Source organism: Dryobates pubescens, chromosome 5 (assembly GCF_014839835.1).
Source record: "Dryobates pubescens isolate bDryPub1 chromosome 5, bDryPub1.pri, whole genome shotgun sequence".
Classification (NCBI taxonomy): Eukaryota; Metazoa; Chordata; class Aves; order Piciformes; family Picidae; genus Dryobates; species Dryobates pubescens.
In genome coordinates, this window is record NC_071616.1 from 34,718,901 (window position 1) to 34,732,832 (window position 13,932).

Consider the following 13,932-nt stretch of genomic DNA (forward strand, 5'->3'; position numbering starts at 1 on the left):
ATTCTCTGAGAAGAAAATGGCTAGCAATAATTGCCAAGACAGGAAACAGAGTGTGTGTGTGTGTGTGTGTGAATCTCATTTTTCCAGATTATTAGCACTAACTGTATTAGATCAGAAGAAACATACACACACACACACACTGGAATTTTGTGAAAGATTTTTTTTTGCACATGTAAGAATACTCAACAGCAATTATTCTGAGCTGTTCTCCAGAGAAATCTTACAAATCTATGACATTTTCCCTCACTTAAAGTTAATAAAGGGAGAGATGGCTATCACCAGAGTGCTGTTTCTCTTTATCTGAAAAGTTACTGCCATAGCTGAAGTTCATCTACTACCCCTCTCTTCTAGGCAAGTCTATGCTCCTATGCTAGCAAGACACTTAGTAATGCTTTAACTCTTCTTCAGCCAAGCTAGATTAGAGCATATATGTATTCCAAACAGAAACTCAGTAACAGTTTAGATGGAGATTCTTTGCTTTAAAGAGATACAGACTTGTTTAAATACATCTTCTCTTCACATTCTTATTCCAAAAGCAGATACTAGGGTCTAATCTGAGCTTTCAAAGCCAAAAAGAAGCAATTTTAAAAATCAGCTAGTTCCAGAGGACAGCTGCTGAACAGCAGATTGCCCAGATGTCAATGAAGAACCCTAAAATCACCACACAAGCTCATATGGTGCAGCAAGACATTGCTCCAGTGGGGCTTAGAACTTTGAAAGCTGACACAAAACTTTCACAAACTATGCACACATCTTCATACGCAGTAGCCTGTATATTAGAAGAGGTTTAACATTTTGCACTATCATAATAGTTCTGCTTCTTTGACTCAGAATCTCTTCTTACCTAATACTCCTGGATTCACATAAAGCAAAATCACTGAGAAGTTGAAGAAAGCTTCATCTTGGTTATTTACATTGTTTAAAAAGGGTATTTGTTATTCAGTACAACACTTAAAGACTGGCAAGAAAATGGATTGAGGCTAATTGAATAGCACATTCACTTCAATTTTTTTTTTTCAGTGTTGTTATTGTTGGACCTTTTTTGAATTGTTTTGTTTTACTGTTTTCTGGGAAAGTGTAACTCTAAGGAGACAAAACACAACCCTCTGGGATCAGGGCTGCACTTTCACTGTTGCTGCCTTCATTTTAATGAAGACACAGTCAGAAAAAAAACCCACAGGCTTCTTTGCTAGATGTAAAAAGTCCTGAAGGTTGAAACATACAGCAATTAGAAAACAGGGGGGGAAAAAGCAACCAAACCATCAAATGGGTAAAATAGGCCATGCTGTACCAAACGCTGCCAAATTCTGTAAAGGGCATGAGATTCACAGGACTTCTGTTTGCCACCACAGCCACTTTTCTTTCCTCTCACATTGGGCTTTGACTGTTTTGAGTGACGCTGGATGAATGAGGGATGTAACTGATCAAAAGATGGACCAAGCAGCATGTCTCACACAGAGCTCACCAGTCCCAAGAAAGGAAACTTAGGAACTTAAAAAACCAACACTGTCCGTAACAAAGAACTGACAGCAAATCTTCATGCAGCAATGCAGAAGAGAATTTCTCCCCGCAAGAGAATAATATTATGAAAGTCTCAGCAGTTATTTTAGAAATCAATCCAATCAAACCAACAAAAATGAAACAAAATGACTGAAAAAAAACCACTAATCACAAGCCCAAACTAATAGTGAAGGGGCAGTGGAAGGTTTTTATACGATACCTAAATTGACCATAAGTTTGACACGGCCTCCATCCAGCTCCAGGCGCAGAGTGTCAGCAGAATCTCGTGAAGTGGTTGCCATCAACAGCCCATAAGCACGCTGGGACATGAAACGGAAGGACACATCTTCTGCTTCTGTATGCATGACCATAGGCATGATGATCTTCATGTACATGCTGCCATCATAGCTCAAGATAGAGGCCTCTGAAAGGAATCAGCAAACAATTGCAAAAAATGAAAATAAGTTACACCTTTGTGCGATCTTAATTCCTGAGGAACCCTGACCGCTACCACAGAGCACTGTGAAATCATACCGCTCACCACACAAAGGTATTTCCCTAAGGAAAAAACGCAGCAGCTCTTGAACTGCATTCAGCAACCCTCTGTGACAAATAAGGGGAGCAAACACAACGATATGGTATGCACCATAACTGGATGCAGTAGTACCCATGGAGACACAATCCCCAAGGGACAAGTGTGTTAGCACAGGACCCTTTTGTGATAATGAGCTGGCAGAGCCTCTGTTTTTCACACCTTCCAGAAAATGCAATCTCCTCCATTAGCCCAGCCTTCCCCAGCACTTGCTGTAATGACTACTTTAAATAAGTCCCAGCACTTCTACTAGAGCATTTAGTCTTGCCTTTGAAGGCTCAGAGTTCCTATTTTTGGTACTGTTAAGAGCTACTGCTTATTTACAAAAGAATTTTATTCCATTGCTGGCACTTCAAAGAAAAACAACTGTATGAAGCACCTTTCCTAACAGGTCTTTTCTACATCAGATTTGTCCTGGTTTGTGATTTTTAAATGTTACTCCTTCTAACAACGAGCCTCAGTAGAGCTCTGCTGACACAACCAATGGCGCTGCGACATAAATGACGAAAGGAACAAAACAAACTCCACTGCAAGTTTAAGTGTCATTCAAATGCTGAGAATGTCAGAAGGTGGAGGCACAATGAAAGCCAGGAGGAGGAAAGAAAGCAAGGAAAGAAATTTGATTTTTCTAACATCTCAGAGGATGTCAAAGAAAGTGGGAAGTTCAGCTTAGAAAAGGGGTTACAGAACTTAACGTTCTGTTTGTGCAGGGTCTTGCCTGCAGAAACTGATATTCTTCTCTAAGGAGGTAAAATGAAATACTTGTGACAGCCTGCAGCATGGCAATCATTGTTTAGGTTAGGGATATGCTCCAAAGCATTTTTACTTGCAGAATTTGCAATTCTACATAAATATATTAATGTATGAATCAGAGCATCCCTTCTCCAAACAGCCAATCCCTATCAAAGGCGAAGCTGTAAAAATTGCTCCATATAGGACATCCACCACAAAACTACATATAAAAATCCCAAAGGTTTAAAAAAAAGAAAGACCAGTTCAGATTGCTAGGCACATGGAGGGATTCCTCTGTGAATGACTCTTATCAGTGCCCCACCCAGTTTAGCTGCAGTTTTCTCAAATGGTTGTGTTTCTCACCAGGCACCACACGTCCGCCCCAGAAAGCTACCTAACTTAGCCAACTGCAGCAATACTTTATCTGGAACCAAGATGGTCTCCTTCCTATTATCTCGTATTTTCCAGCCAGGACACTCATGCTGGTAGGAGTGGCACTTCTAGAGGGAAACCAGTTTGGCAGAGCCAATCCTCACATCCACCCACTGCCCAAATGTTAGATACTAAAGTAAAGTAGAGAGAATAGAAACCGAGGAATGCCATATTTCCATGCTGAAAAGCACCCATGGCTCTCTCCACAATAGCCAGTTTCAGAATTGCAGAGTGCAATAAAAATGCAAATGAGGTGATGATAAGGATGTAAGTATCAAGCTGATAAAGTGACAGAGAACATGTGCATATGATTACTAAATGTTTGGTGGAGATCACTGTGGTTGTGCTGGTGCAGTAACCCACTGGACTAATAGCAGGTATGAAGCACCTCACTGGTCATGAAACATACAAATCCATGCAGAAGAAAACTTTCCTGGGAGCACCATTACAATAAGATGTTGTGGACAGTATTCCTATTCACTAGATTTCTTAGCTTCACTTCGAACAAACTATTATGGTCTGCACATCCAAAGCTCTCCATATACAACACCTGTATATAAACTTCTGGATACCAGCTGTCAGTGCTGCCCTGGGGACTCCCATTTTCACTTGGCCAAGAAACAGAGAAGTAAAGAAAGCTTCTTTTTCAAGGGAGGGTAATGGTGTCTTCTTTTCAAAGTTCAATTCTCTTCCCTCTCACGTTTCCATCTCTTATTTGCCACCCACAGCTGCAAGCTGGAACTAAATGTACTGTACATTATACATACACTCAAAGGCAATGCGTATGTACATACAAACCCTCCTTGCTCTCATTCCTCTCTCTCTCTCTCTGGACTGTATTAGAAAATGCAGTCAAGCATGAAATGGCTCTTTTGACGCCTTCAGCTCAGATGTGCCTTGCATGAAACAGTTGCTTGCCCGAGCACCTGAATAGCTACAAGAAGGGAGTTGGACGATATCAGGACCGAGTAGGAGTAGGTGACACAAGTTGCCTAGCTCTGCTTCTTCCATGCACTAGGTGCTTTGCAAACACAAGTTTTTCTGCAGACACTAGAAGACAATAAACCAAGTGCAACAATAATGACATAGACATAGATTCATAGAATTGTTGTTTGTAAAAGACCTTTAAGATCATCAAGTCCAACTGTTAATATAACACTACCAAGCCCACCACTAAACAAGGTCCTTAAGTGCCACATCTACACATCCAGAGCTGTGTAAATGCATCCAGAGATGATGGCTCAGTCACTGGGCAGTCCATTCCAGTGCTTGACAACTCTTTCAGTGCAAACATTTTTCCCAATATCAATTCTTAACCTCCCCTGATACAACTTCAGACCATTTCATAGTGTCATAGTATCAGTCAGGGCTGGACGGGACCACAAGGATCATCTAGTTCCAATCCCCCTGCCATGGGCAGGGACACCCCACTCTAGATCAGGCTGGCCACAGCCTCATCCAGCCTGGTCTTAAACACCTCCAGGGACGGGGCCTCAACCACCTCCCTGGACAACCCATTCCAGGGCTTCACCACTCTCATGGTGAAGAACTTCCTCCTCACGTCCAGCCTGAATCTCCCACCTCCAGCTTCATTCCATTCCCCCTAGTCCTATCACTACCTGATATCCTGAGAAGTCCTCTTGTCCTGTTGCTTTTTACTTGGGAAGTCTCTTCCTTAAAACCAGAATTCATGTCTTTCATATCCTATTGCCAGAAAATTACTGTCCTTAGATGAGAAACCCCAATCAGTACTATTATACGTACGGAAAAAGGACCTGAAGAACACTCAGAATTGCTGAAGATGGAACAAAAATGTTTCAACTTGCAGTCTCTCAACTGACATCCCACAGTAGTCTAAACCAGAGTAGTCCCTTCTCTGTCCAGTCTGATACAAACAGGGAGCAATGAATCCTTGTAAGAATTAAGCAGATAAAATTAAATAGCCCGAAACAGCTGCTGCGCAATCATAGGAGATGATGAGTTTCCATTCTTGTGGGTGCCCTATGCTGACCTGAGCTTGACCCAGCTTGACCCGGGCCACTTGACATCTTTTGAAAATTAATGGAGCTCATTCTCACAGTGCATCTCTTCACCAGCTGGAGGGTCTGTGAGATTTTTCAGTACATATTCTTGCAAACAGATCATTCCCTACAGCTACAGAAAAATAATAAAAACCCCAAAACACACAAAACCTTCGGAGGACAGCAGGAGTCATACAAAACCCCCCTATCTCCCTGCTGTGACAGCAAGTCCCTAAAAAACTCAAGGAAGGCATGTTACAGCTGAGCGACACAGACAACAACAAATCTGTTCAGGGTTCCCAGTATCACAGAATGTTAGAGGTTGGAAAGGATCTCCAGAGATCATCAAGACCAAGCCCCACACCACAGCAGGGCAGGCCACACAGGGACACATCCAGGCAGGTTTTGAAAGTCTCGAGAGAAGGAGACTCCACAACCTCTCTGGGCAGCCTGTTCCAGTGCTCTGTCACCCTTACCACAAAGAAGTGTCTCCTCGTGTTGGTCTCTTCTTCCAGGCATCCAGCACCAGAACAAGGGGACACAGTCTCAAGCTGCACCAGGGGAGGTTTAGACTCGAGGTGAGGAGAAGGTTCTTCACTGAGCGAGTCGTTCGTCATTGGAATGTGCTGCCCAGGGAGGTGGTGGAGTCACCGTCCCTGGAGGTATTCAAAAGGAGATTGGACGTGGCACTTGGTGCCATGGTCTAGTCGTGAGGTCTGTTGGGACAGGTTGGACTTGATGATCCTTGGGGTCTCTTCCAACCTTAGTTATACTGTGATACTGTGAACCTCCCATGTTGTAGCTTGTACCCACTGTTCCTTGTCCTATCACTGGACACCACTGAAAAGAGACTGACACCTTCATCTTGACACCCACCCCTCAGATATTTATAGACATTGATAAGATTCCATCTTGGTCTTCTCAAGACTAAACAGCCCTAGTTCTCTCAGTTTTTCTTCAGGGCTGAATGTAATCTGGCAATAACTAGATGACCTCAGCCTCCTAGGCACCTGTGCTGGCTACTTCTACCTGAATACAGGCATCTCTTTGATGCCAATCCCCTTGCTAAAGCAGGTTTGCCTTGATCAGGTTGCACAGGATTGCGTCCAGCTGGGTTCTGAAGTCTCCACAGAAGGAGATTCCATAATCTCTCCAAGCAGCCTATTCCAGTGCTCCATCACCCTTGAAGAAGCTGGTTTTCCTTATGTTTATGTGGAACTTTCTGTGTTCTAGTTTGTGCTCACTGCTCATAGTCCTATCACTGGGCACCACAGTTGTCCAGCCCCAGCCCCTTGACACCCACCCTTTAGATATTTTGTAAGCACTGATAAGATCCCCATTGTCCTTGGCCACCTGCAGCAATGAGACTGTAATGCTTTTGTTCAGTGCATAAACACAGGCTGCAGCACATTCATCCAAGTTTAAAATGCATGCACATTCCTTCCACCGCTCCACTTTTAGGGTAGCTATTATACTTGGATGTCTTACTGATACATGCATAGGAGCAATATATGAAACCATCTTTCAGAGACCCATGGATTTGTACAGACAAAAAGAACCAGAGCAGCATTTATTTGCAATCCCAAAGCCAGAAGCTTCATTGCCATTAGCCTGGAGATGGGAAGAGGAAGAAGCCAGGTGGTGATTCAAAAACCACCCTGACATAATGCCAGAGCTCTGTGAAAATCAGTATGTTATTAGGAGTGATTAGCTTCCCAGTCTTGTGCTCCAAGACCCTGCCAGCTTCAATTTTACACTTAGCATCCAAAGGAGCAATTCACTGCTGCTTCCCCACAAGGCTCTGCATAAACCTCCTGGGGAGATGACAACAGCCATTTCTTAGAATACAGACAGAAAAAATGTTCAAGACCTCTTTGTGCTCTTTCTCCTGCTTTCTAACCTTTCTCTTGTATTAATCTTCAGACTTTGCCTCTTTCCTTTTTTTTTCCCTTTTAGTTTTTCTGTAATCTCCTGTTCCTCCTTGCAGTTGTTTCCCTGCCTTCCAGACTACAATATAACTTTCTTCCTGACATTTCCATAAAGACAACAGTGCAAAAAGAGGAAAAAATGTCCTTCCTTCATGAAAAGTTTAGCTGAAGTCAGCAATGACATACACCCTCTAGCTACACTTGCCAGAGTCAGCTACTGCCATCCGTTCCCACCAAGCAAAGCTTCCAGAGACAAGTGTCACAAACTGGAGATACCTGGCAAAGGAGGAAATGTGAAAAACAGCTATGTTGGTTCAGAACTGCAGGGGAATATAGATCAAACATTTCCATCTTCTTGCAAAAGTTCAAACAACCTTAAAGAAAAAGTGCCAAAGCTCGTTACCACAAACCAGACAAAACTCTCCTGTAGGCATTACGCAAGACACCTCTTTCCCTCCCATATCAGTTAGCAAACACATGGCCACAAATAAAACCAGCCTTGATTTTCTGAAAACCCAAATTGCACTTAAAACAAAAAAAAAAAAAAAGAGAAACAGAACTGAAAAAGGACCTGAAAAAGGCCAAAGCAGAAACCCCTCATTCCTGTCCAAGGGGATTCCATATGAAAGAGCTTTCACAACGCAAGTCTGTCAAGTAAGTTGGGAAGCCCAAAAGTAATCAGACTGAAATCTGACTAGAACCTAGGAGATAATGGCCCTTTTTTGGTGGAGAAAAATGTCATGGGAGCTTTAAGAAATTACAGCCTTGCCTGTCACCTCCCACAGGCTAGGAGCCGGGAGCTGTGGGACTCCCAGGGCTGGCTTTTGATGCTCAAAGCTGTCCCACACACCCAGAAAGTGCAGACAACAGACCTGTAGATGATGGCTGAGTCCAACCAAGACCCCAGAAAACATTGGGCAATGAGACAGGTGCAGGGTCAGGCTGGGAAGTCAGTACACAGGCCAGGGCTAAAATCAGGTGCCACAACTGACAGGCAGGGCCACCACAAGGATGGGACACAGGCCTGGTTCAGCACAGCCCATGATCAGGCAGTGCTGTGGGGAGCTGGAGACCAGCCCTAGTGCAGCATCACTGGGAGAGGGGCTGATGGCCCCAAGGGGCTGACATGGGGTCCTGGGCCAGGGTAGGAGAGAAGTTATTAGTCCATCAAAATAACTTTCAAATAATACCACTAGTCAGCCACTGATACGGATTGTGCCACTAAGAGAAAAGCTATTCTGCTTTAAAGATTTCATCCTGACAAGATGTCAACAGCATTATCATCAGTCGTCAAGGACTGGAAATTCATGAAGATAAAAGATAAAATCTTGGACACACACAACTACAGAAATACAAAGACAATGGACTGGCTTTGCTGATTTTTCCAGTGTTTAATCTCTTTACAGATCAAAGTATTTTTGCAACATCAATCCAAATTTTTCTTTCCTTCAGATTAAGACAACACCTTCCTTCCCTACTCCTGGTGGGTGTAGAGCTGCTTCACAAAAGAACCTTTGTAGCCTGAAGCTCAGCCTATCATTACCTCAGATCCTTCACTCTTCTAGACTAAGTAAATCCTTTTCATTCAATTTTTACTTTCTATAACTAGCTGCTTCTGCTTTTCACCTCTGGCCTCTCTCTGGTTTGTATACTACTTTCTAAAATTCAAACACTCCAGTTTGAACAGCATACCTCACACAAGACCAAATGGGCACTAGAAGTGGAATAATTACAGTACAACATGTACAAAGTATCTCCAAATGAGCAGCAAATGGGAGAGATAATGGAGCTAGCTTCAAGGCATTCATCACATTTTCAGGGATGTAAGAATACTGCTGGAGCAGTAATAGTAACTGTCACTTACAACGATGCTTCTATAGACAAAAAATTGCTAGCAGATGTCTATATAGACCAGACAACATCCAGATTATTTTTTTTTATCAAACATATTCTTTAAAAACCTTGCAAAATTTATTTCATAGTACTATTTAAAACATTTTGCCACTTCTAACATACAACTGAAAACAACCCAGAAGTGCAGGTTAGTCAGTAGAAAATAAGAAATTCCTGAAGAACACCTGAAATGCAGGCCACACCTATCAATTGATCTACAAAGGCAGAACAGAATAAATACCCTATTTCCATTATTTCCATTTCATACCATTGTCTCCTCTCTGTTTCAGTGTCTTATCTATTACCTATCCCTTCCCTTTGTTTTCCCAAACATAAGCAGAAACATCAAATTACTACAGAAAAGACCTCTAAGTATCCACAAAATGCAAGACATCCAAAACTCGAGACAAAGAAGGCAAACGAAGAGCCCCAAGCAGCGCATCTGCATGAAAGTGCAAGGTTCAGTACAAGTGCTATAATGTCCTTTCTCAAGAAAAATGAATAAAATAAATAATTAGCTGTATTCATAGTTTAGACATTGGCATTAGAAAAGAATAGAATAAACCAGGTTGGAAGAGACCTTCAAGATCATCGCATCCAACCTATCAACTAATCCAACCCACCTAATCAACTAAACCATGCAGCCAAGCACCCCATCAAGTCTCCTCCTGAACACCTCCAATGATGGTGACTCCACTACCTCCCTGAGCAGCCCATTCCAATGGGCAGTCACTCTCTCTGTGTAGAACTTCTTCCTAACATTCAGCCTAAACCTCCCCTGACACAGCTTGAGAGTGTGTCCTCTTGTTCCGGTGCTGGCTGCCTGGGAGAAGAGACCAACATCCGCCTGTCTACAGCCTCCCTTAAGGTAGTTGTAGAGAGTAATAAGGTCACCCCTGAGTCTCCTCTTCTCCAGGCTAAGCAACCCCAGCTCCCTCAGCCTCTCCTCATAGGGCTTGTGCTCCAAACCCCTCACCAACTTCGTTGCCCTTCTCTGGACACGCTCCAGCAAGTCAACCTCCTTCCTAAACTGAGGGGCCCAGAACTGGACACAGTACTCGAGGTGCGTCCTAACCAGTGCAGTGTACAGGGGGGAGAATCACTTCCCTACTCCTGCTGGCCACACTGTTCCTGATACAGCCCAGGATGCCATTGGCCCTCTTGGCTGCCTGGGCACACTGCAGGCTCATGTTCAGCCTACCATCGACCCGTACCCCCAGGTCCCTCTCTGCCTGGCCGCTCTCCAGCCACTCTGACCCCAGCCTGTAGCACTGCATGGGGATGTTGTGGCCAATGTGCAGAACCTGGTACTTGGATGTGTTAAATCTCATGCCATAGGATTCTGCCCTTCTGTCCAGCCTGTCAAGGTCCCTCTTCAGTTATGAATGGAAGCAATGCAGATGTGTGTTTTTTTCAGAATTACACAATAATACATTTTTTTAATTCAAAATTAACACCTTTCTTTTCTAGTTCAATGTTATAAGGAGGTTACACAAAAACAAAATCCTGTAAACCGGTCCTGAGAATTTTGAGCTTAAAATGGGTGAAATCACAGGTTCAATGGAGACCTTCTAAATTTTAAACTGACCTACAGAAGTCATATTTGGATCCAGAATCCCAAATCTCCCTCCATTAATGAATCTCGCAGCCTTTGCACTCTGTATTCTAGCTTTGTTTAACTTCTGTAATGAAACAATTCTCCAGCTCTCAAGGCTAACCTGTGGCTATTCTACACAGTCTGTATCCATTCCCATCAGCATCAGGCTTGGTACGTGCTTCCTTTCCTCCTGCTGTCACCATACACAAAGGAGGATAAGTTAATTAAGGGATGTTGTCAGAATAACAAAGAAAAAGAAATCCTTTATTCCACAATGAAAGGTAAATATTATCTACCAAACTTTGCATCTCCCTTCTTTGAGCTGTAGTCATAAAGAACCAGGCTAGGAAGGAGCTGTAAGAGCATCGAATAGCACAGTGGAAATATTTACAAAGGGAAGAAACTGTAGCTTGTAAATGTTATTGCTAGCCCTGGGAGGTAATGAGCATGGCTATATTGCCACTCCAAAGCTTGGCACAGGCACAGGGGAACAGAGAAGGAGCACATGGACTCTTTAAACTTACTCCAAATGTCACTCTAACATTTACAGAGCTATGTACAACTATTTGGGAAGAAATCTCTGGCAAGAAGGTTCAGCGTAGAAGAAGAATTGTTCCTCAAAGCTGAGGAGTGGAGTAGGGAAGGCATGAAATGGAAAGGCATGGGGAAACCTGCTACTGAAATGATAGTCTGAGAGTTTGTATTACATGGTGACACAGTTTATAAAGTCAGGCGACTTCTGTTTAGGTCAAACATCTCTAAGTCCTCTTCATGCCACTGTCAAGCTGAATGAAGCATCTGATTACTGTCTTCTCAGTGGTGTTCACTAAGAAAGGGGGATTACAGCAAAGATGGAGTTTGGCTTGTTTCAGAGGTGTCCAGTGGGAAAAACAAACAAATAAATAAAAAAACAACCACCTAAACAAACAAAGAACAAGGTAGCTGACATAATTTTCAGCAAGGGAAACTCTACGGGCAATAAAAATTACACCATGGTAGCCACACGTTGCTGCAGAAAGGCTGCAGAAACTCCACCTCTGCAAAATTTTCAACACTCAACTAGATAATGTCTTCAATATTAAAATCTGCTCTTGAAGCTGGCCCCACTCAGAGCAAGCAGCTGGGGCAAAGATTTCCAGAGATCCCTTTTGTAATGGGTTGGGGCAGACCCCCTCCCCACCACAGGCAGAAATAACGGCTCAGACAAACGGATTGCAAAAGTGATGAAAGTTTAAATAGAAAGCAGTGAATGTTACAGAAAACCCAAAGCGCAGTGACAAAGAAAGATCCCATCCCCACCTGAGGGTGCATCCAAAACCCCCAGGGCTCCTTCTTCCCCCTCCCTCTGCTGGGCTAGTCTCAGCTGGCCAGGCCTGAGACTGCCCATCCCCCTGTGGCCTTGGGCCCAATCAGGCCCATGGCCGGGAGATCTCTCCCCCAGTTACCAAGTCTCGGAGAGGGAAGGAAAGAGGAAGTGCCAGACCCCACCGCAAAATTTATAGTGGTGCAAGGGATTATGGTAGAAATACCTAATTTCCTGAGTCCACCCACTGGGATGGACTTCTGGACACAGGAAACACCCCTGTAGCAGAGGGCACCCAGCCCAAACTACGACACCTTTCAACCATAAGCAGTTTGTGAAAAGTTCCAGAATGCATCCATTTCACTGAATATTGCACCATTTCACAGCAATCTACCTTACAACTGCAAGCTGCTTCTGACAAAAGATTTTGTCTTGTGAGTTAGCTCATCAATGCAAATGCTTGTTGCTAAAACTGAAGAAATAGAAGATTTGAAACTTTGCTTTCCTACAGGGACTGCAGGAGACTGGGCAAATTCTTTACCTCTGTTGGATCCTCTCACAAAAATTACAGTTAGGAACCAAGCTGTACACATTATTACATACATCTGACTATTACTTTCAGTCCTTTTCTGTCACAAGCCAGGATGCTTTCACTGAACTGGTGTTTCACTGACAACATCTTCCTAGTGGCTACTGATGCTCAGGTGATGCTCAGGATTGAGAGGTTTATAAGGATGGATCTCAGAAACAAAATTTGCATTACTACCCCAAATTTCCATGAGGTGAAGGCTCTGCTATAAAATCCATAGATGTGGGAAAGCTACTGAAAAGGCAGTTATCACCAGCCCACCATCTTTTAAAAGAAAGGCTGCGATGTGAACTACTTTCATAACCTTGTGTATAAGCACAAACAGCCTCCCCTCAATTTTGATATTGAGCAGTGGAAAGCAAAACAATAACTCTTACTGCCTCTGGCTTCTGGTTTAAAATAGGTTCATAACATGGACCAGAAAACCCACTATTTCCTTTTCTACCTTCTTCTCATCTGACAGCCCCAAGCCCCTGAAATTCCATAAAGTCCTGAAGAGATACATTAGTAAAACAGGGAGCAGAGAGAAAGCATGAGTCTACAAAATGTAGGGTAAGCTTATCCCCCAAAATCACAGTTATACCATTGGTAGTTTTTCTTACAAAGCAACAATTCTGCAACCCAGGAGATCTGATACAGGAGGGGCCAGGAGTGAGAGACTGTCATGCTAAAAAATAAGTAGGTAGAAGACCTGGGCAACTATTTGTAAGTAATATAAGGCAAACAGCTTCATGGAAATGGGAATATCACAACATTCACAAAGGCTGGCAAATAGGTCATCTTTGTGGGAAGCCTAATGCACAAGCAAGCAGGTAGCAATTAGGAAGGTACCAGCAGCATACCTGCTGTGGGAAAATACAGGATAACATGTAATTTGAGGGTTTAGACTACAAGTTCCAAACTTAAAATATAAGATAAACTAAGCTGAGTTTATAATACTAGGACCTGGGGGGAGGTCCTTTCAGTGTCTTTTCTTCTACTGCAGATCTGCTGCTTTTCCTAAAAACATTTGCAAAACCACTAATCCCAGGGTGGTGCCTGCTTGAGAGCAATGCCGCGTTGGTGCAGCACAGGCAGCGCAGAAATGATGACACTGATTTCCAGCCATCCCACAGGCTCTGTCCACTCCTAATGAAGTCATCAGCAGAGATGCAATAGCCAGGGCTGTTCACCCAGCTAATTGCAACTGCTGCCCAATTAATGTCACCATGACAAAGAGGAAAAGAGACACAGAAACTAGCATATGGCATGGGACGGCAGTTGATGTTGCCAAGATTGTGAAGGCTGAAGCAGGAAATACATGTTGTAAATTTTACTAGCACATAAAAGAAATTAAGTCCTACTT

At 43.2% G+C, this 13,932-nt stretch overlaps 1 protein-coding gene across 33 annotated transcripts in view; it reads right to left on the reverse strand.

Annotated features, from left to right (window-relative positions):
- The window catches only part of NRXN3 (neurexin 3), a 1,013,077-nt gene that overhangs the window by 658,004 nt on the left and 341,141 nt on the right, over positions 1 to 13,932 (reverse strand). For all 33 annotated transcript variants that reach the window (XM_054161979.1, XM_054161978.1, XM_054161962.1 and 30 more), the window contains one exon: positions 1,721 to 1,924. In XM_054161979.1, coding sequence (XP_054017954.1) covers positions 1,721 to 1,924 — 204 coding nt within the window. The remainder of the gene's footprint in view (positions 1 to 1,720; positions 1,925 to 13,932) is intronic.